Below are 26,213 nucleotides of genomic sequence, written 5' to 3'. Positions count from 1 at the left end.
CAAGGGAACATTTCATGCAAAGACGGGCACAATAAAGGGCAGAAACGATAAGGACCTAATAGAAGCAGAAGATATTAAGAAGAGGTGACAAGAATACACAGAAGAAATGTATTAAAAAGGTCTTAATGACCTGGATAACCACCATGGTGTGGTCACTCACCTAGAGCCAGACATCTTGGAGTGTGAAGTCAAGTGGTCCTTAGGAAACATTACTACAAACAAAGCTAATGGAGGTGATGGAATTCCAGCTGAGCTTTTTCAAATTCTAAAAGATGATGCCATTAAAATGCTACACTCAATATGTCAGCAAATTTGGAAAACTCAACAGTGGCCACAGGACTGAAAAGGGTCAGTTTTCATTCCAGTCCCAAAGAAGGGCAGTGTTAAAACTGCTGTACAATTGAGCTCATCTCACATGCTAGCAGGTAATGCTCAAAATCCTTCAAGCCCAGGCTTCAACAGTGTGTGAACTGAGAAATTCCATATGTACAAGCTGGATTTAGAAAAGGCAAAAGAACCAGAGATCAAATTGCCAACATCTGTTGGATCATAGAAAAAGCAAGGGAATTCCAGAAAAACATCTACTGCTTCATTGACTACACCAAAGCTTTTGACTGTGTGGATCACAACAAACTGGGGAAAATTCTTAAAGAGATGGGAATACCAGGCCTCCTTACCTGCCTCCCCTGTGTACATGTCAAGAAGCAGCGATTAGAATTGGACATGGAACAATGGACTGATTCAAAATTGGGAAAGGAATTAATCAAGGCTATATATTGTCACCCTGCTTATTTAATTTCTAGGCAGAGTACATCATGTAAAATGCTGGGCTGGATGAATCCCAAGCTGGAATCAAGTTTGCTGGGAGAAATATCGATAACCTCAGATATGCAGATGATACCACCCTAATGGCAGAAATCAAAGAGGAACTAAAGAGCCTCTTAATGAAGGTGAAAGAGGAGAGTGAAAAACCTGGCTGGAAACTCAACATTCAAAAAAACAAGATTGTGGCATCCAGTGCTATCATGTCATGCCAAATAGATGGAGAAAAAGTGGAAACAGTGGTAGATTTTATTTTCTTTGGCTCCAAAAATCACTCTGGATGGTGACTACATCCACAAAATTAAAAAGATACTTATTGTAATTCAACTATTCTTCAATAAAGTATATATATATATATTATGGGGAAAAAAAGGTACTTGCTCCTTGGAAGAAAAGCCATGACAAGCCTAGACACTTTATTAAAAAGCAGAGACATCACTTCACTGACAAATGTCCATATAGTCAAAGCTATGGCTTTTCCAGTAGTCATGTGCTAATATGTCAGTTGGACCAGAAAGAAGGCAGAGTGCTGAAGAACTGATGCTTTTTTTTTTTTTTAAAGTTCTACCACTTTATTGCTACCAACCCATTTCCCTCCACCCTCGTGCACACATGCTCAGTCATGTAATCCCATGGACTTCAGCCCGCCAGACTCCTCTGTCCATGGACTTTTGAACTGTGGTGCTGGAGAAGACTCTTGAGAGTCTCTTGGACAGCTTGGAGATCAAACCAGTCAGTCCTACAGGAAATCAACCCTGAATATTCCTTGGAAGGAGTGATGCTGAAGCTGAAGCTCTAGTACTTTGGCCACCTGATGCAAAGGGCTGACTCATTGGAAAAGACCCTGATGCTGGGAAAGATTGAAGGCAGGAGGAGAAGGGGATGACAGAGGATGAGATGGTGGGATAGTATCATGGAGTCAATGAACATGAGTTTGAGCAAACTCTGGGAGTTAGTGAAGGATAGGGAAGCCTGGTGTGCTGGAGTGAATGGGGTCGCAAAGAGTTGGACACGACTGAGCGACTGAACAAAAACAAAACACTTCTAAACATGGTATGGCATTTTAAAAATTTTTGTTTATTTTTTACGCTATGCTGAGTCTTCAGTGCTGCTTGGGCTTTTCTCTAGTTTCGGCGTTGGGGACTACTCTCTAGTTGCGGTGCTTGGGCTTCTCTTGTTGCAGAGCACAGGCTCTAGGGCGCTCGAACTTCAGTTACTGCAGCACATAGGCTCAGTAGCTGTGGCTCCCAGGCTCTGGTGCACAGGCTCAGTATTTGTGGCGCATGGGCTTAGTTGCTCTGCAGCATGTGGGATATTCCCAGATCACAGATCTAACGCCTATCTCCTGAATTGGCAGGCAGTTCTTTACCACTGAGCCACCAGGGAAGCCCCGTCAGATTGTTTTTTGTGGTTGCTTTTGGTACCTAAATTGTTGTATTCGATGGGAATATACATTTAAAGGCAGAAACAGTTGAGCCTGTCATTAAAAGAGGAGGCCATTGGTATTATATATTTGGAATTGCTTTTTATTATAATATATAATTCAGAGTTCTTTAATTATCTAAATAAACTGTTTTCACATCTAGATTGTGAAACAGCAAAGAGGAAAGACTGAAAAAAACCTTGTAGGAAACCTGCTGCTTTGCGTTTTGCTGTCTGGTCTTTTGAGGTTGTCTTGATTAAATCCAGACTATACTCCAGGTGGCCTTCTTATATGCATTTGTTGCTTTTTTCAAAGGGGAAAGCAACCATGCCCAGTTTTGTCGTTGTTGTTTTTTAATGCCTTTGTGATTCTCAAGAGATATTTTGGAGTTCATTTTTTTTTTTTAGTTCATTTTTGAAAGTCTGTGCCAACATCGAAGTGCTGATTGCTTTTGGTAGCTGCCCAGTGAAGTGTGAAGCACTGCAGTGAGAGCTAGGAAGCATGGAGCGTGGCTAAGAGACCGAGGAAGGAAGGGGCTGCTGCTGCCTGTCTTCTCACGGGCCAAGTTGGTTTCTGGAGATTTAATTTCTGGTCATATATCAACAATGTGCTTATTTTATGAAGAAACATTTCTAGTGGGATAAGAACTGTTTTTGGCTGTACTGTGTAGAGATGAATGCTTTGTACAATAGGTGGTAAGAAAAAGAAATACGAAATTACGTCCTTGAGAGCATCTGTGGGAATTGAGATTTTTGTTACTCTGCAAGCATAGGCTGGGAGGCAACTAGGGGCCCAGAGTGTGTTTAGTCTGAGAGATAAGTGATCAAAGCAGTGTGGTGACCTTTTATGAGGCTTTAGGAGAGAGAGCTGAATAATTGAGGGGTGGGGCCAGGAAAGATAGAGAATGTCTGGGAAGCCTCTTTTGTTTTGGCAGAACAGAAAACTGTAGAGCCAGAATTAGCAGAAGCTGTACAAATGAGGAAATGATTTAACTACAGTTACTGTTTCCCTGTGACATTGTTCAGGTCTGATTCCAGAGTTCCTTTTGTAGCTGTGAATAAAATGGAGAAGGCAAAATTGGTGAAGAGGAAAACAAAAGCAGGTTTTACTTTTTAAATTGCCTTTCAGTGGGGGAAAAACCACCACAATTACCAGTTAACACAATAATAAACACTTAAGCTGTGCCAGCCGCAATTAGGCCCTTACAGACTAACTCATTTAATTACCAGAACAGTCCTATGGCAGATATTCTTATTTTCCCCATATCACAGATGAGGGCTTGAATTCTGGTTAACTTGCCTGAGGTCTCACATCTAGGACTGAGAGAAATAGAAAATGAACTGGTGGTGTCTGACTCCAGAACCCTCATTTTTTTTTTTCTTTTAATTGAAGTATAGTTGATTTGCCAACATCTGCTGAATCATAGAAAAAGCAAGGGAATTCCAGGAAAACATCTACTTCTACTTCATTGACTACGCTAAAGCCTTTGTGTGGATCACAACAAACTGGAAAATTCTTAAAAGAGATGGGAATACCAGATCACCTTACCTGCCTCCTGAGAAACATGTATGCAGGTTAAGAAGCAACAGTTAGAACTGGACAAGGAACAACAGACTGTTTCCAAATTGGGAAAGGAGTATGTCAGGGCTGTATGTTGTCACCCTGCTTATTTAACCTATATGCAGAGTACATCATGAGAAATGCTGGGCTGGATAAAGCACAAGCTGGAATCAAGATTTCCAGGAGTAATATCAGTAACCTCAAGTGCAGATGACACCACCCTAAAGGCAGAAAGTGAAGAGCAACTAAAGAACCTTTTGATAAAGGTGAAAGAGGAGAGTGAAAAAGCTGGCTTGAAACTCAACATTCAAAAAACTAAGATCATGGCATCTGGTCCCATCACTTCATGGCAAATAGATGGGAAAACAATAGAAGCAGTGACAGACTTTATTTTCTTGGGCTCCCAAATCACTGCAGATGCACTGCAGATGGTGACTGCAGCCATGAAATGAAAAGGTTTTTGCTCCTTGGAAGAAAAGCTATGACAAACCTAGACAGTGTATTAAAGAGCAGAGACATCACTTTGCTGACAAAGGTCCATCTAGTCAAAGCTGTGGTTTTTCCAGTAGTCATGTATGGATGTGAGAGTTGGACTGCAAAGAAGGCTGAGCGCCGAAGAATTGATGCGTTTGAACTATGGTGCTGGAGAAGACTCCTGAGAGTCCCTTGGGTTGCAAGGAGATACAGCCAGTCAGTGCTAAAAGAAATCAGCTCTGAATATTCATTGGAAGTACTGATGCTGAAGCTGAAGTTCCAATACTTTGGCCACCTGATGCGAAGAGCCAACTCATTGGAAAAGACCCTGATGCTGGGAAAGACTGATGGCAGGAGAAGGGGGCGACAGAGGATGAGATGGTTGGATAGCATCACTGACTCAGTGGATATGAGTTTGAGCAAACTCTGGGAGATAGTGAAGGACAGGGAATCCTGGAGTGCTACAGTCCATGGGGTCACAGAGTCCAGCACAGCTGAGCGACTGAGCAGCAGTGTAGTTGATTTACAATGTTAGCTTCTGGTGTACAGCAAAGTGATTCTGATATAGATATATATATCTTCTTATTTCTATTTTCTTCTTGATATTCTTTTCTATTATGATTTATTACAGGACAATTGAATAGAGTTCCCAATGCTCTGTAGGACCTTGTTGTTCATCTACTTTTATATATAGTGGTTTGTATCTGCTAATCCCGAACTCCTAATTTATCCCTCTTCTACCCTCTTTTCCCCTTTGGTAAACATAAGTTTGTTTTCCATGTCTCTGAGTCTGTTTCTGTATTGTAACTACATTCATTTATGTCATATTTTAGATTCCACATAAGTGCTATCATATGGTATTTGTGTTTCTCTTTCTGACTTACTTTTTAATACTCTGAGATTGAGTATATAGTTGACCCTTGAACATCAGGAGGGTTTGGGTGGTGACCCTTTGCAGTTTAAAATCTGCCCATAATCTGGGTTGACTCTTTGTATCCGTGGTTTGGATCCATGGATTTAACCAACCCTTGATTGTGTAGTACTGTGTGTTTACTATTGAAAACAATCCACATATAAATAAGTGAACCCATGCATTTCAAACCTGTGTTGTTCAAGGGTCAGCTATGTAGTAAACAATATCCTATTTTATAAGATTTAGAATCTAATTTTGTTGTTTTAAATGATTAGGATGTTTTATGATTGTCGGTCTTTTGCTCAAATCTACTTTTTGGTAATATATATTAATACCATTTTAATATATTTTGAAAATACACTATTCTAAGTTGGGAAGAAGCTGCTTATGGGGTTTAGTTTTATGGTTTTGGATATAAATTTAAGAAAAATGCCATATTTCTTAAATTTGGATATAGAAAGCTTTTGGAAATGGGAGTTGGTGCTGAAGATATCACTGGGATTTTTAACAAGCTCAAAACATGCTGTTTTAGAAAAGTTAAAGTTACACTGTTGCCACAATGATATGTTAATTGTAGTTGCAGGCAAAATCTTTAATAGTTTGCCAACAACAGTGCAATTGCTACATAGAGACTTTGAGATATTAGATAAACAAATTTATTCTGGAGAATAAAAGGGCTTTTTGAGTACAACTCTTGTTTTGACTGCCTTGTTTTTTAGGACTTAGTAATTAAAACATTATTTCTGCATCTTGATGCTGAAGTAACAAAGTTGGAAAGAAGGCAAGGGAAATAAGGGGGTTAATTTGGGGGATTTAGCAATCTTTTAAAAGCTAATTTTGACTTGGTTGGACTCCAAGAAAGAGAAGATGGTCTTATGGTTCATCAATAAAACCTATAGAACATTTTATAGAAATCATTTTAAAGGCATTTCCATTTATCTTGGATAAGGGTCTTCAGGCCTTTACATGAAAGATGCTATCCTGTTCACTCTTCTCTAGGTCTCCTAAGGTAAGGGATATCAGCAGGAAGAAAAAAAAGTTTGAAGACAAAAGGGGCAAGGTGTGAAAGTTGCAGGGGAAGATAAATAAATGTGAAGTTATCTACCCTGTGGACTTGGGGAAGATAAAGTCAAATCACACCTTCAGTTCTAAGGCTGCCTTTCTGATTTATGAAGGGAGACTTAAGAAAACAGCCTTGAAGCCAGATGAGATGTGGTTGGTGATGGGAGCCAAGGCTCAGAAGTGAGGATAAACAGAGTGAGTTATGGGGATGCGAGTAGATCACCTGAACAAAAAAGACTCTTCCTCTGGGGAGTCCAGAAGATGGTTATGATAATGAACACTAATGACAGTAGCTAACATAGCCTGACTTCCTTTGTCTCTTGTCTCTCAGGATCCTGTGCTTTCCTGATTGCCTGCCTTCCTCACAGGCCACTCTCTTCTCTTACCGCATTTCCTGTGTGGAAAGTACACCAGGATTTCGTCTCTTCTCTTTGATATCTTTTCCCTCTCCGGAGAAGACAGATTCCCTACGTGATTTCATCTAGGCTCAAGGTTTTAAATGTCTCTGAGGTGACAGTAACTCTCAAACTCATTTCTCCAGCCTGAACCCCTTTTTAGAACTCTAGACTTGTCTACCCAACTGCTAGCTTAATTGTACTTAAAGAACTGAACTGAACTGAAAGATCTAAGAAGTTATCTCAAACTCAGCATGTCTTCAACAGAACTGATTTTCCCTCCTCACCCAGCTAAAGTGGCTCTTCCTTCATTCTTCCAATTCTTTTAGTTTCTTAGACCAGAAATATTAGAGTCACTCTGGTCTTCTCTCTTTTTCTTACAGGCCATGTGTAATTCATCAGTAAATTAATTCTGTTTTCTCTGCGCACCATCTCTCCTGAACCTGGTTACTTTTATCATTTGCACTCTTGTCCAAGAACACTCCAGTAGCTTCCTGTCTTTCTCCTTCTGCTTTTGTTCCTATGCAGTAGCCAGGGTCCTATTTTAGACATGACTTAAAACTCAACATTCAAAAAACTAAGATCGTGGCATCCAGTCCCATCACTTCATGGCAAATAGATGAGAAAACAGTGGAAACAGTGACAGACTTTACTTACTTGGGCTCCAGAATCACTATAGATGGTGACTGCAGCCATAAAATGAAAAGATGTTAGCTCTTTGGAAGAAAAGCTATGACACACATAAAGAGTGTATTAAAAAGTAGAGGCTTTACTTTGCCAACAAAAGTCCATCTAGTCAAAGCTGTGGTCTTTCCAGTAGTCATGTATGGATGTGAGAGTTAGACCATAAAGAAAGCTGAGTGCCGAAGAATTGATGCTTTTGAACTATGATGTTAGAGAAGACTCTTGAGAGTCCCTTGGACTGCAAGGAGATCCAACCAGTCAGTCCTCAAGGAAATCAGCTCTGAATATTCATTGGAAGGACTGATGCTGAAGCTGAGGCTCCATTACTTTGGCCACCTGATGTGAAGGGCTGACTTATTGGAAAAGACCCTGATGCTGGGAAAGATTGAAGACAGGAGGAGACGGGGGCTACAGAGGATGAGATGGTTGGATGGCATCACATACGTGATGTTTGAGCAAGCTCCGAGAGTTGGTGATGGACAGGGAAGCCTGGCGTGCTTCATTCTGTGGGGTTGCAGAGTGGGACATGACTGAGTGACTGAACTGAACTGAAACCTCATTGTTTCACCCCGGTGCTTTAAATCCTTTCTTGGTTTCTTGTCACTTTTAGAATATAACTAAAGATTCTCACCTTGACCACACGATCTGGCTAGCTCTCTTACTTCACAGGTCATTATTGTTTATAATGGTGGCCCTGCAGTACCCTAAATGTCCTGCAGATCCCTGCTCAAACATCATCTTCTCAGACATGGCAGTCTGCCTGTTCTTATCACTCCTCCCACCTCCATTGCCATTTTCTATCTCCTCTCTCTTCTTTAATTTTCTTCACCAGGTTATACTGTCTCTCTTAGTTACCTGTCTGATTTCCTGGTTAGAATGTAAGCTCCTTCAAGGCTTTCACTGGATACCTTCTTGCTTGGGGCATGGTAGGCACGCAAATATTTGTTAAATGAAAGAATATTGTGAGTATTTACTTCATGCTAGGTCCTGAGCTAAAACTCTTGACATTGATTGGTGTCCAACAATTCTATAAAGTTAGGCTCTATTATTATATCCAGTTTACAGATAAGAATATTGGTGCTTACTGTTTATTATGTGCCGAGTTATAGATGAACCCTAGAATGATATTGGATACTCACAGTGGGGTTAGATCAAATCTTCTGTGGTATTCTATTTTCTTCACTGTTAAAATATTTAATAATATCTTCTAGAAATATTTTCTGGATCATCATAGGTTTTGATTATTGAATATTGGGTCAAATTGTAAGAAAAAGTTCCATTTTGGATCAAGAAACACAATGGTTTTGGTATAGAAGTGGACCTTTCTTTCTCCTGGCCCCTACAAATGCCACATACTGGAACTTACAGGTTTCTGATGCCTGATGCAGTTCTCATGGGAGTTTTTATGTAAATGGCAAGTAGAAGTTCCCAGATGTTCTACAGTGGTGGTTGTGTTCTGTGTAATTGACCGCCACGCTTCCATTCATGCTTTCTTCTAGTCTTTTCTCCATGCTGTGGCCCATCCATCAGGCTTCTCATTGGTCAGGGATTCACCTGCTCCTAGTAGTCTGCCCACGACCCTGAGATTTTAGTGCTTTTCTACTCTTTGCTGCTCACTGCACGTGAACTTCACCTGTCAAACCAGTACCTGTGATTCACATGCTTCTTTTTGCCCCAGGGCTGCTTAGTGCAGTTCCCTGGCCTGGGATACACCTTGCCCAGTGGTTCAAAGCCTTGGAGTCAGATGGTCTAAATTCCAGTTCAGGCTCTGGCCTTGGGCAGCTCAGGTGCTCCGAACATGAAGTGGAGATGATGATTGCATAAGGTTATTGTTCGGGTTAAATGAGTGAGTCCATGTGAGGTGTTAGCACGGTGCTCGGGACATACGAAGTGTTCGTGCTCAGTCGTGTCCAACTGTTTGTGGTCCTGTGGATTGTAGCCCACCAGACTCCTCTGCCCATGGTATTTTCCAAACAAGAATACTAGAGTGGGTTGCCATTTCCTACTCCAGGAGGTCTTCCTGACCCAGGGATCAAACTCTTGTCTCTTGTGTCACCTGCATTGGCAGGTGGATTCTTTACCCCTATTGCCCTCCTGGGAAGTGTTAGCTAATATTATCAGCACTGTCTCGTACTTATCCTTCAGCCTGACTTTCTGTTTAACCAAGTCAGAGTCTACTGACTACAAAGGGTCTGTTTTTTGTATATTTCCTTTTATATATTCCTGTTTATATGTTCTTATAGGACTCAGTGCTTGTGTAGTATGGATCTGGCCAGAATTTGAAAGCATGTATTTATTTTGTGGGATTGTATGTCTGTCTCCTCCATTGATTCTGAGCTCTGGAAGGGCAGAAAGAACTCTTTTGCTTGCCGTCACATCCCTAGCCCAGTGCCTGGGACATAGTTTGTACTTCATAAATGTGCTTGGTACATCTGCCCAGTGAAGAAAGAGCTGTTTAACTTTTCCTTTGTTCAGTTAGGATCTTGGAATCTTCTGCAATAACCCTTCCTTTGAGAAAGAGTAATGTTAGTGTAGAAACTAGATTTGTTTCAGACTTGGGAGCTCATTGAGTACGCGTACGTGTATGCGGGGCAGGGACCACTGGAAGACAGGTAGAAAGATCAGGAGCATGGACTTTTCCGGATGGATGCTGTTGGGACAGTACTTTTGTTGAAGGGCTTTGAGTGATGCACCATTCTGGTTGTAGCTGTGATACTCAACAGTGATTCAGCCACTTCCTGTTGAGTCTCTGCTCTGTGCTGGGCGTTGAGCCAGATGCTGAGCACCTCACCCTTCTAATATAATGTATGTTTCAGGGGAACTACTTGGGAAGGTGGAACTAGTTAGCATTTATTTACATCTTCTAGTGTTTATGATAGGGCAGTGCCTCTTGGGTGTGTGTCTTGTGTGTGAGGTCAAGAGTGTGTTTCATACCTACATAAGAAGTCTCATGCAAGGCAAGCTTATCATGTATAGACGACAGGAGAAAATTTTGCAGCAATAGATTTCAATGGTAAGATACCTCTGTCTGCCATCAGATTCTGAATTTCCTGTGAAATACAAACTGTAAGTTGTTGTTATTTAGTCACTAAGTCGTGTCTGTTTCTTTTGCAACCCCATGGACTGTAGCCTGCCACACTTCTCTGTTCATGGGATTTCCTGGCAAGAATACTGGAGTGAATTGCCTTTTCCTTCTCCAGGGAATCTTCCTGACTCAGGGATCAAATCTGTGTCTCCTGCTTGGCAGCAGGTTTTTTTTTTTTAATCACCAAACCACCGAAGAGACAATTCTGAAGACCTGGGGAAGAAGAGGGTTTCTCAATACCCATTCCACCCTTGTGCCTCCAACATATCCTTGCCCTTCTGCTGACCTCCATCAGTACTTCTTTCCTGTGCCTATACTATTTAAAACCTGATCATTTTTCCTCTTGTTCCTGGTTTACCTACTACTGCTGTTTCCTAGAAACTGTATTTCTGTTCTCTGGGTTGAAATTTAGATACCTCCTTCCCAGACATTAATGATTCTTGCCAGAAGCTGAATACGTTGGCTACTCAGGGAGAAGACTCAGGAAGCAAATGGTGTTGAGAGAGCTACCTTCCAGTTCACACATAAGCATCACCTACTTACCAAATCAGCACTCTGAGTGATATGGAAAGAGGAGTCATGGTTTCCAGCCACAAAGAAGTGACAATCTATAAGGAAAGATAAAACTAACAAATTCATTGGCTCTTTGGTATATATTGAGTATCTACCATGTGTAAGGCACTTTTCTGGTACTAGAGAGTAGAGCAGTGAATGAAACAGAAGTTCTGGTCTCATGGAACGTACTTACATTTCAGTGACTCATATAATAAGTCAGGTACTTATGAGAGCAATAAAGAAAAATCAGGCAGGGTAAGAGGATGGAGAGTGAAGGGAATGCTGATTTAAATCAGATGGTCAGAAGAGGGCCCTGAGATAAAATGATGTTCAGTTGGAGACCTGTGTGAAATTGGGGAGTGTGCTGGTCAGATACCAGGGAGAAAGCATTTGTGCAGAGTAGTAAGTACGGAGACCCTGAGATGAGAATGTATGTCTGTCTAGTAAGAAGGCCAGTGGGACTGGAGTGAAGGGTGCTTCTTTGGAGAGGAGGTTGCGGAGGGAGTGGAGTTTTGTTCAGTGTATGATTGGAGGTTCCCTGGAGGCTCATCTTGGAGCTGGTCTGGATTGTGTCTAAGAAGGATCATTACCTGCAGCGTGGAGATGAGCCTTTTCAGAGGCCCAAGGGGTAGGTGGGGAGCCCAGTTAGGAGGTGTTGCAATCATCCAGGTGGGAGAGAAGGTGGCTTGCCCCAGGATGGTGAGAATGGTGGTGGCGACAAGTTGTGGGATTCTCAGTATATTTTCAAAATGGAACTGACCGCATAGATGAGATGTGGAGGGTGAGAGAAAAAAGTCATAAGTGATTCCATGGTAGTCTACAGAAAATTGCTAGTGGGGGTGGGCCTAAATCTGGAGTATACAGTGTGTCTAGAGAAATCTTGATAGAAGAGGAGGGCTCAGATGCAGAAGGAGTCTTGAAGAGCTGTGTGAAATAATTTTATTTGAAATAAAGCACCATGAAGTATAATGCAGCACTTTATAAAATAGAGTTATGTTTAACTCCAGTCCTCAGAATATACCAGGAATCCTTTCCTTGAAGAAGAAGTATTGATTTATCCTAGAGAAAGCCTGTACACTGATGACCTTGACCCTGGGAGGCATACTATATTTGTAATACCTTTTGCATTGGTGAAAATACGGTTTAAATGTTGAACGGATTCATTAATTGCTATAGTTCCATTCACATGTGAGTTCAGTTCAGTTGCTCAGTCGTGTCAGACTCATTGCAACCCCAAGGACTGCAGCACACCAGGCTTCCCTGTCCATCGCCAACTCCTGGAGTTTGTTCAAACTCATGTCCATCGAGTTGGTGATGCCATCCAACCATCTCATCTTTTGTCATCCCCTTCTCCTCCTGCCCTCAGTCTTTCCCAGCATCAGGGTCTTTTCCAATGAGTCAGCTCTTGCATCAGGTGGCCAAAGTATTGGAGTTTCAGCATCAGTCCTTCCAATGAATATTCAGGACTGATTTCTTTTATGATTGACCAGTCGGATCTCCTTGCAGTCCAAGGGATTCTCAAGAGTCTCCTCCAACACAACAGTTCCAAAGCATCAGTTCTTCGGTGCTCAGCTGTCTATATGGTCCAATTCTCACATCCATGCGTGACTACTGGAAAAACCATAGCTTTGACTAGATGGACCTTTGTCGGCAAAGTAATGTCTCTGCTTTTTAATATGCTCTCCAGGTTTGTCATAGCTTTCTTCCAAGGAGCAAGTGTCCTTTAATTTCATGGCTGCAGTCACCATTTGCAGTGTTTTTGGAGCCCGAGAAAAGAATGAGAGACAAATTAGAAGCCCTGCACTCTGTTTTCACTCATTTGACTTTGATACGAGAATCACTGTTTTAAATATTGCCCAGGCTTTTCAGTGATGGAGTTCTCTCTGTCTTCGGTGAAAGTGGATAAAATTTATTGTGGTTTTTTTTTTTTTTTTTAAACTACTGGTATTTTACATGTATATTGCATAGGTATATACTGTTTTGGTTTTTCTTTTTTGTTGTTTTTCCTGAAAATGGTACAGGATTTAATGAGATAAAAATTATATGTGACCTGTGGAGGACATTCATCTGAGTGCCTTCTTGATGTAGGGCAGCACAGAGGATCCATAAGACATGGTCCATGTACCAAAGGGATCTTTAATAGGGTGGGAGCACCAGAGATTTGATGTCACGTCTCAAGAACTCCAATATAGTATTGATTCATTGACCCTTGACAAGAAGTTGAATTCTTACATTATGCATTAGCTTATTTTACCAGTAAACTTTTCTCACTTTGGTTTAAAAACCCGTAGAATATGGGTTATCATACCCATTGAGGGAATTTAAAACAAGATAAAATATCTAGTTTTGAAAATTAGCGTTTGTATAGTGCTTTCCTCATTTAATCCTGTGAACTAGGCATTACCTCAGTTTTAGAGAGGATGCAAAGTGTAACAACACCCAAGTTCATAAGAAAATCTAAATATATTTCTTGTTCTTACTGACGCTGGTCCTCTGATTACAAGTCCTATTTCCTTTACAAATGTACACTCTCCTCTCTCCCCTCTTTTATTAATGGTTGGAGACATTCTGTTTCTTAGTCGACTTAAAGGAAGTGAGTTAGATTTTAGCTGTTCAGAAAGAAAAATCCTCTGGCGCATCCTTTCAAAATGTGAATTCATTGCCCTGTCCTGTGAATTCAAGTGCTGTCATTAATATTTTATCTTTATCCCAATTTTTCTCTTTACAGAGTTCTGGAGTCTTAAAATTCTTTGCTAGTAAACATATAATGTATTCAAGATAATATTTATGTAATATGTATGTAAATATAAAGAATACAACTCTTTAACTGCTTCCCATTCTAATATATAGAAATAACCTTTTCGGAGAGGGAGGTGGGAGGGGGGATCGGGATGGGGAGTACATGGCTGATTCATGTCAATGTATGACAAAAACCACTACAATATTGTAAAGTAATCAGCCTCCAACTAATAAAAATAAATGAAAAATAAATAAATAAATGGGAAAAAAAAAGAAACCAGCAGATAAAAAAAAAAAAAAGAAATAACCTATGCCTTCCGAGTCTGCCTACACTCCCGCCCCAACAGGTAACAAGAATATTGAAATTTGCATTTTTCCAAGGTGTCTTATTTCATTTAGCAATTAAAATTTTTAAAATATTGTGGGTAAATTTCATCTTGTTTGACATAACTGTTAACATAAATGGCTCTTTAAAATTCTGTTTTTATTTATTTATTTATGTTGAAGTAAAGATACTTTTGTTAATAATAAGGCAGTTATTTAAAAAGCAGTTTGATGTAGTGTAGTCAGAAGTAGAAATAAAATGTTGTACACATGAACTTAATCTAATGTTGTAAACCAGTACTACTTCAATAAAATATAAACATTCAGTAGAAATTTGAAAAAGAAAAGGTGTATCTTTCTTATCTTTCTCTGTATACGAAACACTTAATACACAGCAAATGTGCCCCCACCGCTGCCAAAGTTTGTTAAATAAATTCATGCATCTGTGTGCTGAGTGGAATACATAATAGCTGGAAAGCAAAACAATAGATAAAAATAAAAAGCAGCTTGATTTTGAAGCTGGAAGTTAGGAATATTTATTAGTTTCAGAAGTTTCAAAGATCAGGGAAAAGGGTCTGTTAAGGAAGAGGAAAAGGATTTTGTGTTCACTGGAGTAGTTTTTCTTTTGCTTTACTAGAGAAAGGAGAACAAAGCGGGTAAGATTGGTAAACTTGCCCTTTCTTAAATTGCTCTTGGCAGATTGGTACTGCCGGTGAGTAGCCTAAGAGTGAATAAAGTATGGCTTAAAGTTTTCTGACAGCAGGTATTCACCATGGTTTTGAGTGGTGACGACTACTTCATATGTCATTTCCTATATCTCGTGATTTTCCTTTTTGCTGAGCCACTGAAACCTGGAATCTGGTTCACCAAGTATGATGCTAATTTCCGTTTTCTTGGTAGAGTGTCTGTGTGGTCTTTCATCTTTTAGGAACTGTAATTCTCATAGTTCCTTGTTTCATATGAATGAGGAGAGTTCTGAACAATGCCTGCCATACAGTTTGGGTCTGAGGTTGTCATAAATGTGCGTACACATGCACATGTGTAATCGCATGTATAGAAATGCCTTACTGTATTTTCCTTGGTGATCACTGCATGAGCGGAGTATTTGAGTAGTGGGTGTCTGGGCTTAGGAGCTGGACTCCCCAGATTCACATCCTGAATTGCCTCTAGCTAGCCCTGTAGCCTTGGGTTTTCCTTAACCTCTTTGTGATGGTTTCTTTATAAAATGGAGTTAATAAAGCATCTGCCTTATTAAGTGATTGGGAGGATTAAATAGGTCTGTGCATAGAAAGTACTTACAGCCAGATTAAGTGCTCCATGAATGTCGGCTGCTATTTAAATCTTGCAGGTAGGGCCTTTTGTTTTGAAACATACTTATTTGCTTAGATTACCATTTGTGTGTGGGGGAGATGTTCTTTCTAGAACCATGTCTCCTTGTCACATGATTATGTGCTGTGAGCCTTATTAATCCTCTGTCAGCATTTGAGGTTGGAACAGAAGTGTGGCCATACCCTGTGGAATCCAGTGAGAGAGAACTAGGCACCGTAGCAACTGTTGCTATTTGTGTCCCAAGCAGCAGCTGCCCGTGGGACAGATTTATTTTTTAATCCTGATCTCACTGATAGCTTGGGATGTGGCCCTGCCTTAGAGCAGTGGGTTGGTTGAGATGCCTGGTCTTTGAGGCGACTTCATGGCCACATGTTACAAAGATTCTATTCCATGTGAAATATGAGGTACTAAAGCTTTGTGTATATGAGGGAGCAAGGGAGGCCAAGCCTCAGTATTCAGTCTAGTCCCTGAAGTATGTGACTGGATTAATTTCACAAGAAATCACTTTTGATGTAAATAGTGATTTCAGAAATAAAACTATCCTTCCAATGAATGCTTCCTTACTAAATGCTTTTCTTAAATAAATAATAAGATCTTTAAAAAGAGTTTGTTTCAAGCAGTGGTTGGATTAATTCAGTAATTTTTCTACATTTTATTTTTAATGTGTTGATATATTTAAAGCCTTAATGAAGTACCTTGAAATGGTCGCATGGCCCATTTCCAGATTTTTTTTTCTTCGAACTTACCTAGATTCAGTCACAGAATATTTACTGAATACCTACTGTATACGAAGCTCTCTTGTAAATCCTGGTGACATCTTGTAACTGTTGTTGGTCTGATTTTTTTTTTTTGAGTTCTATATATAGACCTATCTATTAAAAATGTGATTGATTTTATTTTTCAGTTGCCCTGTTGAGATTCAGTTGTATGAGTTTACTGGTTTGAATGTTTTGAGCTTACCGCATAATATCATGTTGTACTAACATTTAATTTAGTGACTTATAAAATCAAAACATTTTCCTCCTGCAGGTATTATTAACCCAAAGAACCCAAAGGAAGCTCCAAAGTCTTTCAGCTTTGACTACTCCTACTGGTCTCACACCTCGGTGAGTGTACCCATGGTGCAGTGCAGTAGAACATTGTGGGTTTTAAATGGTTTGAAAGAGCCTACAAGTCCACAGGGAAAGCAGAGATTACCAACATCTAGGCAAATGAAGACTAGGACCTTTTGTAGTGTGCTTTTACTTATTACAGGACCCTAAATCTTGCTGGCTTCTAGTGATTGTTCCTAGAGTTTGCTTCTGAATCTCTATCATGCATTTTTTGTTTTTTGTTTTTCCTGTTTTGCATTAGACTAGGAGATGTTTTAAACTACTGCAAAGCCTAATTGCCAAGGGAAGAGTCTGTGAAAGGGACTGGAAAACATTTTCCAGAAGCTGTGTTTATTGAGAAATAACCACACTACCTGGAACGAGTTCAAAGAATTTTTTGTTGTTGTTGCATGTGGGATGCATTTGTTGCAATTTGTTGCATTTGGCATGTGGGCTCTTCCCCACCCAGGGATCAAACCCATGTTGCCCTGCATTGGGAACATAGTCTTATCTACTGGACTGCCAGGGAAGTCCCCAAAGAAGTATTTTTATATGTGGACTTGATGTTTGATTTTCTAGTCATGTTTCCCACTTAAGAAAATTTTCTTGGAGCTCGCTATGAATGGAAGAGTGACTTTCATGGTTATGGCAAATGAAATGTAATCATGTCAGATAATTTCATGTAGATATTTTTATGTATGGGTGGTCTGAATGTCTCTAATAGTACCTGTGTGTGCTTAATGAGAAAAATAAACTATATATAGGGGGCATTATTCTAATTTGAAACACTTGTTTATTATAGAAGTAATTAATAAGCATAGGAAAAAGTATGAATAAATGCCATTTATTTTTCCTTTTGATCTTTACAGCCTGAAGATCCCTGTTTTGCATCTCAAAACCGTGTATACAATGATATTGGAAAGGAAATGCTCTTACATGCCTTTGAGGGATATAATGTCTGTATTTTTGCCTATGGGCAGACTGGTGCTGGAAAGTCTTATACAATGATGGGTAAACAAGAAGAAAGTCAGGCTGGCATCATTCCACAGGTAAAAAACACAGCAACAAAAAACTTCTGTTCATTATTACTCTTAGTCCTTAACTACTTTAACAGTTTTTATTTAGCAAAAATTTATTCAGGGACTATGGTATGCAGGGCACAAATGTAAATCACTTGTCCATTTCCTTCAGAGGAACTCACAGCCTGATGGAAAAGACTGATATTTGTTCAGAGTCTGTCTTTATATCCAATATCATGTTGCTTTATCTTTTGAACAATGTTATCAGCTTCTTTTAAACGTGATGGTAGGTGCCACGTTCTATTCTGAATCCTAGGAACACATAATGAGTGTTGTTGGTCTGATATTTTTCCCTAGTTCATGTTTCTTAACATTATGAGCACCCAGATCACTTCTTAAGAGTATGATTATTTTTGTTTTTTGATTGCCTTATCTTTTATATTATTAAATTAACACTATCACTTAAACTTTGAGCAGTCTGAGACTTTTTTAAGAGCAGTTAGTCTTGATTTTGTATTTTGTTTGGGAATTGAGAAAAGTTGTTACATAGGTATATTTAGACGGAACTTCTTTTGCTAATAACAGGAACATGGTTTGCTTTTATTAGTGATATTTGGGATTAATTTAAAAATGTCCTTTTACTGTAGGCCTAGTGCAGCCATTGCTGTATTCTGAAAATAAAATACATAAGGAGAAATAACTACTTTTTTGAAAGGATTATTGGATTTATACTTTTAAATTCAGCTATATAATTGAAATTATTAAAAAAGATTAGAACATTTTCAGAAAAAATAGAAGATACTAGCATACTTTTTTCTGTAAAAAGTATATGTCTGAATTAAGACATGTGTTTGGGAATTATCCTTTATGTATAGTAACAGTAATAATTATAATACTAGCTAGAGAAAACATTATGAGCATTCATCACGTGCCAGGCAGAGGTCTAAGTTCTTTCCGATTCTTAGCTCATCTTATCCTCTTCATGTGACCCTGAGAGGTCGGTGCTCTTGTTTCCCTCATTTACAGATGAGGGAACTGAGGCACGGAGAGAACATGTCACCTGCGCACGTAGGTGGCAGATCCAGGATCCACGAGGAGGCAGGGTAGTTCTGGAGTCTTTGCTTTTACTGCTATGTAGTAACTTCTTCAGCAGTAAAATAATCGTTTGTAGATTACAGCAAGTAACATGAGTCATTATTTTATCCCATTACCACACTTAGTTTCTCCTTCTCTTTTGCTTAATTTGTTTGTTATTGTAATTCTTGCATGGTTACATATGTATCTCTTTTCCTGATAAAATTTTGGAATATTTTAATGCCAAAGCATGAATTTTTAAAGATTGTTAAGTTCATGTCAATGTATGACAAAAACCACTACAATATTGTAAAGTAATTAGCCTCCAACTAATAAAAATAAATGAAAAAAAAAAAAGATTGTTAAGTTCTAGAAACTGACACTTGTAATACATTTTAAGTTCTATTTGAACTTCTAGAGAATCATGAACGTATAGCTCATTTTTCAAAGGTATGTTGCTTGCTTTAATACAAAGCATGTAGCAAATGAAAATTCAGTGAATTTTTATTAATTATTCTTATTTAAAGCATCACATATTTTAAGTAAATTAAAGGATAGGGAGACTAAAATTTATAATTTTCCTGATCTAGAAAAATTAATGTATTCCACCAGAAATGTCACTGTGTAATGGACTGGCCTCTCATAAGAGGGGCTGGAATCTTAAGGCAGAGGTAAAGGGGATAAATTGTAGAGTCAAAACTCTTCTTGAAAATACCTTCATTTACATCCTTCAAATATTGTGTGTTTTCCCTATACATATATGTATGTATGTATAAATTTACAATGTATATAGTAACTGATAACATATAATAAAATTTATATATCATGAAAAGTAAGTGTGGAAAATAGTTTAATAGTAGTTTTACTTCTACAGTTATAATACTCATGGTAGAGTTACAGTTAATTCTGGTATGATATGAAGAGTTGAATTCCTATGAAGTGAAATTAATGACATAACAATAGAAGAGACAATTCTCTTCACCTAAATGTGATTTTCTTTCTAAGGAAACGTTGAGATGATATTGTTCAGGGAAAATAGAGATTAGCTGAGAGGAATGTATTCGAAGCTTTCCTTTTATTTCATTCAAAGCATTTACCCTTGATGTTGATGCCATTAACATTTTGAAAAAGAGAAAAAGAATCTTGCTAATTCCTTTAGCACTCATGGGTAAGTTCTGACTTATGCCTCTCGTTCTGCTTCTACAGTTATGTGAAGAGCTGTTTGAGAAAATCAATGACAACTGTAATGAAGAAATGTCTTACTCCGTAGAGGTGTGTACAGCTGTGGGTTAAAAATAGTCCTCGGTGCTCCATTCCCTCAAATGCTACTTTTAAGTAGTTCCAAATTATGACAGAGCTGTAGATCACTTAACTATTTCCCCACGTCTGTACTTTGAGGCTATTTCTAAAGTTATGGTTAATGTGGAGAGTGCTGCAATTAAATCTTTGTTCAAAAGTCTGTGGCTTATTGTATAGTTTAAATTCAAAGGGTAGGGAGCAGGACACTGTGATTGAAATTTTTGAGCTTACAGGTAGTAGAAGAGGATGCCATTTTCTTTCATATTATGCAGGGTTCACAGGCCTTTTTGGAGCATTGGGTGGATCCCTAGTTGGTATTTTGTTTTTCTTTGCATTGGTGGTACCTCTGCCCCCTCTCCTGTTTCTCCCCCTTATTCACTCTGCTTCAGCCATTTCTGGGACACACTAGGAACATTTCTGCCTTGGTACTTTGTCACTTACATTTCTCTTGGCCGGAAATTTTCTTTCCAGGGTATCTTTTTGACTAAGTTTTAGCACTAATAGAAATCTTATTTTCAAGCTTTTGGAGTAATTGTAATCCTCACTTATTGACAACATCATACATTAGGAAAAAAGCCCCATGAATAACTGATTTGTTGTTGTTTAGTCACTAAGTTTTATCTGACTCTTTTGTGACCCCATGGACTATATGTAGCCCACCAGTCTCCTCTGTTTCTGCGATTTCCCAGGCAAGAATACTGGAGTGGGTTGCCATTTGCTTCTCCAGGGGATCTTCCTGACCCAAGGATCAAACCTGCATCTCCTGCATTGGCAGGTGGATCCTTTACCACTGAGCCATCTGGGAAGCCCTAATAACTGACTGCTAAAAGGGCTTTGCAGGTAGGACTAGTGGTAAAGAATCCGCCTGCCAGTGCAGGAGACGCAAGAGACACAGGTCGATCCCTGAGTTGGGAAGGTCCTTTGCCACCAGTACTCAGTTATGTCTGTGCTACTCATAAGAGAGTAAAAGGGACTGGAGCTATGGCATTTCACATTGTAAAGGCTGTTGATCTCGAATTGTAGAACTTTTAATAAAAGATGCAAAGATAAAAAGATTTAAACTTTTTAATGTATACAATTTCTTTTTCCAAGTCCTCTAAATCACTTTAATAACATATTCCTAGGTGAGCTACATGGAAATTTACTGTGAAAGAGTACGAGACTTGCTGAATCCCAAAAACAAGGGTCATCTGCGTGTGCGTGAACATCCCCTTCTTGGCCCTTATGTGGAGGACCTGTCAAAGTTGGCAGTCACTTCCTACACAGACATTGCTGACCTCATGGATGCTGGGAACAAAGCCAGGTATGGGAGGAAACAGACTCATGATCGAGGTTTCTGACACGTTTTGAGCCCTTTAGTTCCTGGTTGGGGCTTTGAGACCCCATTTATAGCTGTGGAAGTTGCTTTTACCGTGGAGTGCTCTGATCCTTTGACTGTCCTTGAAAAACAGTGGTCTCAGCATATTTGGTGTTCTTATCCAGACAGCACACTGCTGAACCACATCAAAACTTTGGTTAAGTTCTGCTGTTAGGTTTTGATCAAGTCATGGTAAAATGTTGGTCATCACTTGCCTATGGTAGTAATTGATTCTGGAATATTCGAGCACCTAATGAATAATAAAAATCAGATGCCTCAGTGCTTTCTAAAGGTAGAGCTGGAGTATGAAAAATGATTCTGGTGGGGTGCCTTTGAAGTTGGAGGTAGCTTGATAGGATCACAAAGTGTAATCAGAGCAGTTTTGTGAAAGTGGCAGTCTTGTAATATGAAGTTTAAAGCTGTTGCTTGTGATTGTTACGCCTATAATTTGGAGGCTGCTGTCATTTTAACATTCATCTAAGGATTCCATTATCACGTGATCACCTTTATATTTTTTAGGACAGTGGCAGCTACCAACATGAATGAAACAAGTAGCCGTTCCCACGCTGTGTTTACCATTGTCTTTACCCAGAAGAAACATGATACTGAGACCAACCTTTCCACTGAGAAGGTAGGAGAACTTCAGTGTCTGGGCTTGAGTTGTGTGGAATGAAGGTTTTCAGAAGCCCCTCCTGCTACCTTTGGATTTTGTGGAAGGGAGGAAAGTGCCCTTTTACTTAATGGAGGGTATCTTATACTTTATGCTTGTCATTTATATTCCACTCTATATCAGTTCTGAGTATGGGTTTTTAAGTGAAATTGCAAGGTAGAAAATAAGAAACAAACCAAGACACTTGAGTCTCAAAAACTACTCCACACAAGAGGGTTAAGCAGTTCTGTGGGGAAGAAAATTCTTCCTTTGTTTCTTGATTGGAACCTCTCAATTACCTTACTAACATCTTTGGTATATGTATTTTACTTTTTTGAGCTCTGATAATATTACTGTGGAATTAAACTGTTTAAGCAAACAAGATGTGTTTTATTTTTTGGGATAAAAATAACTACACAGCATTTTTGGTGTTCTTCAAATGCCAGTGTGTGTTAATTTCTCATTTTCTATAGTGGTTGGCTAAATATAGTACATTAGAATTAAATTGCTTGCTTTAGATCTTGACTATTCTATTTTTCAGCAGTGTTATGTTGGGCAAGTCATTTAAACTCTTTGTACCTCAGTCTCTCTAACTTCATAGGATTGGTAGAGGAGTAAGTATTAATATAGGTTAAGTGCATGTATCTAATGTCTGGCACAGCATAGCCATTTAATAAATGTTAATTTTATTGGCATTACTATTAATAATAAACTTATGTTGTCTCCTACTCTGCCTACTTTTCCTAAGTAGCATGCAGCTGGATTTTTAAATCTGAAGTTAGTTATTATACTGACTCTTATGAAAGATCTTGCCTGAGAACTTTGTGATGCCAATATCATTAAAAACTAAAATCACCTTTTACTTAATGACTTGTTTGTTTTTGGCTGAAGATTATTTTTTTTAAAATATACTCTTCATATAAATAATCAAATAGCTTGATACTTCTTAGCCAGAGGTTCTGTATTAATGTAATTTAGTAGTATTTGTCTGAATGGCACCAAGGAACATCCTATGTGAAAGCATTTTTTTCTTTTCTTCCATGATGTCAGCTCTACAACAGTAATGATATTAACCCCATAACCATAGCTTCCTTGACAGTCCATTTTGGATACTTTCCTGAAGCATTTTTTAAAAAATAACTTTATTGAGGTATTATTGAAGTACAATAAACCACACACATTTGGAGTATAAAACTGGATTAAATATGTATATAGTAAACCCCTCCTCCCCCCATCTGCAGGGGATACTTTCCATGACCCTCGGTGGATGCCAGCAACTGCAGATAGTATCAAAACCCTTATATATATTGTTTTTTTCTCATACATGTATACCTGTGATAAAGTTTAATTTATAAATTAGGGACATTAAGAGATTAACAGCAGCAATAGTAAAAATAGGACAATTATAACAATATACTGTGATATTGATATATAAATGTTGTCTCTCTCACTCTCAGAATATCTTTTTGTACAAGCTTAGTGCTTTTCCCTCTTAATGAAGCAGTTATCACACACTGTGGGCATAACTTTTGCAGCCTGAAGTTCAGCAGTGAAAATTAACAGGAATTTCTTTTTCCCTCTTTACAATTTCATGAATAGAAGATTCATTGCTACTGTAGATAGTAGTAATCTCAGCATACACTTAAGAGAAGCTATGTATTTATATGTCAAAGGCTTCTCTTTGACATACCTGGATTATCAGTGTTACTGCTTTTGTGTTTTGGGGCCATTATTAAATAAAGTAAGGGTCACTTGAACACCAGAACTGTGATACCCCAAGAGCTAATCTGGTAACTGAGATCGCTACTAAGGTACTGATTAGCGGGATACGCTGGATAATGGGGTGATTGTGTCCCAGACATGGACAGGGATGGAGTGAGATTTCTTCATGCTACTTAAGATGGCACACAACTTAAAACCTATGAATTGTTTGTTTTTGGAATTTTCCATTTAATACTTACCAAAGATCTGCTAGAGAAGGGATAGGCTACCTACTCCAGTATTGTTGGGCTTCCCTTGTGGCTCATCTGGTAAAGAATCTGCCTGCAATAAGGGAGACCTGGGTTCGATCCCTGGGTTGGGAAGATCCCCTGAAGAAGGGAAAGGCTACCCACTCCAGTATTCTGATCTGGAGAATTCCATGGACTATATATAATCCATGGGGTAGCAAAGAGTCGGACATGACTGAGTGACTTTAACATAGTTGACCATGGGTAACTGAAACCATGGGAAGTGAAATGAGATATAGATGGCCCCTTAGATGGGGCCACTATATGCCTGTAAAACCGGTACCACAGTGCAGATAATGAGAATTTCTGTTAGCCTAAAGAGTTGCCTCATGTTCCTTTGTAATCTCTTCCCCCCTCATCCTCAGGCCATCTCTGATTGGCTTTTTGTCACTATAAATTAGTTGACACTTTCCAGAGTTTTGTGTAAATAGAATCATATGGTATGTATTATTTTCAGCCTGGCTTCTTTCAACTTAGCATAATGGTTTTGAGATTCATCCGTGTTGTTCAGTAACAAGTGTTGTTCAATCCGCGTTGTATCAATAGTTCACTCATTTCCATGACTGATTAGTATTCCATTGTATAGATATCTCACAGTTTGCTCATTAATTCATCTGTTGATGGGCATCTAAATTGTTTCCAGTTTTTGATCATTACAAATGAAGATGCCATAAACATTTGTGTACATGAAGGTCTCTGTGTGTGTGCTTGTTTTTTGTTTTTCTTGGTAAATATCTAGGAGTAGGATGGTTGAGTCTTATGGTCAGTTTTTGTTCAGATTCTTAAGAATCTGCCAAACTGCTTTCAAAAGCGATCAGATCATTTTGCATTCCCATCAACAGTGTGAGAATTTCAGTTGCTAAAGCTTTGTTTTTAATATGTCACTTAATGGGTTAGTGAGTTTTATATGTTTTTATGATGTAGCATTTTAAGATGTGTTTATTCTGAAATTACTTCTTTTAAACCAAGGTAAATTGCATGCTGTTTAAATTGACTGCCATATATTTGTATTCCTGTGCCACATATGAGGCCTAATTAATCTTTTTAGTGTTCTCTATGCCTTAATCTTTTAATTTCTTGGCTCTAAATGTTTTCTGCTTCTCCCTTGCTTATTTTTTAATTGCCTCAATGTTCTTTACCAGGTCAGTAAAATCAGCTTGGTGGATCTAGCAGGAAGTGAACGAGCTGATTCAACTGGTGCCAAAGGGACTCGATTAAAGGTATTTATTTTACCAAGTAAATAGCCTAGTCAATAAATGCTGTATGACACAGGTTAGCAAGCTGTAGCCAGTAGGACAAATCCAGCCCACTGCCTGTTTTCGTAGATAAAATTTTCTTGGGACACAGCTGCATCTATTCATGTATTATCTGTGGCTGCTTTCATGCTACAGTGATAGGATTGAGAAGTTGCAGCAGAGGCCGCGTGGCCCACAAAACCACTGACAGAAGAAATTTTCTGCCTTCTGACTTGTAATTCCAATGCAAGATATGTTACATGATAATAGTTAAGGAGGACTTCATAGTCAGGGTGACAATTGAATTGTATTTTGAGGAATGGTTTGAATTTGGTTAGATGGGAGTAAGGGACAATAATTAGAAAATGATACACATATCCAGATGTGAGAACAAGCATGATCTTTTCTAGAGATTTGCTTAACAAGAGGAGAAATTGCACTGTCAGTGAGTTGTGGGAAGAAGGCTGCATCTGTGAGTTTTTCAAGCACAGACATTGTGATGATAATTCAGGACTGTGAGTTAGGCATGTGGTCTTGGCCTGTCAGCAAGTGGAGAGGAGGAAAGATTGAGGGTTAAAGAAGGTTTTTAGAACTTGTGGTCATAAATAAAAAATAATGCTAGCATATGGCTAGTTGTATTTTATGTATTATGTATGATGTGGCAATAGTAGAAATTCTTTATCATAATTCTTTTATGTTTGATATTGATTTCAGGAAGGAGCAAATATTAATAAGTCTCTTACAACTCTGGGTAAAGTCATTTCAGCCTTGGCAGAGGTGGTAAGTATTATACTTCACTGTAAGGGAAAGTTTGTCTACTCAGCAAATGTACTTGACTAATATTTTATGATTGCTCATAAAGGGTATTCTCTTTTTTCCTTTTATATAATGTCTTTCTCTTTTTAGAGCTTTTCAGATAAGATAGTAGGTATGGCACACTTTGACTTTGTACTGAAAATAAAAGTGATTAAGGAGAATGAAAGTAAATGTAGATCTGTAAAGGCTAGAATTAAACTAGGTCTTTGCAAAGATCTAAGGTTTGACTGAGCCTTATTTTGTAGCTCTTGTAAAAGGAAGTATATTTATTGCATATTATTTTCTATGTAATCTTTTCT

At 38.7% G+C, this 26,213-nt stretch overlaps 1 protein-coding gene across 7 annotated transcripts in view; it reads left to right on the top strand.

Moving 5' to 3' along the window:
* Positions 1-26,213, top strand: part of KIF1B (kinesin family member 1B) — a 150,135-nt gene that overhangs the window by 21,150 nt on the left and 102,772 nt on the right. For all 7 annotated transcript variants that reach the window (XM_065935780.1, XM_065935779.1, XM_065935781.1 and 4 more), the window contains exons 3-9: positions 16,395-16,471; positions 17,326-17,505; positions 19,756-19,821; positions 20,973-21,151; positions 21,725-21,836; positions 25,006-25,083; positions 25,813-25,878. In XM_065935780.1, coding sequence (XP_065791852.1) covers positions 16,395-16,471; positions 17,326-17,505; positions 19,756-19,821; positions 20,973-21,151; positions 21,725-21,836; positions 25,006-25,083; positions 25,813-25,878 — 758 coding nt within the window. The remainder of the gene's footprint in view (positions 1-16,394; positions 16,472-17,325; positions 17,506-19,755; positions 19,822-20,972; positions 21,152-21,724; positions 21,837-25,005; positions 25,084-25,812; positions 25,879-26,213) is intronic.

This window comes from Muntiacus reevesi, chromosome 5 (assembly GCF_963930625.1).
Source record: "Muntiacus reevesi chromosome 5, mMunRee1.1, whole genome shotgun sequence".
NCBI lineage: Eukaryota > Metazoa > Chordata > Mammalia > Artiodactyla > Cervidae > Muntiacus > Muntiacus reevesi.
The sequence above is the reverse complement of the archived record's forward strand: the minus strand, read 5'-3'. Positions and strand labels throughout refer to the sequence as shown.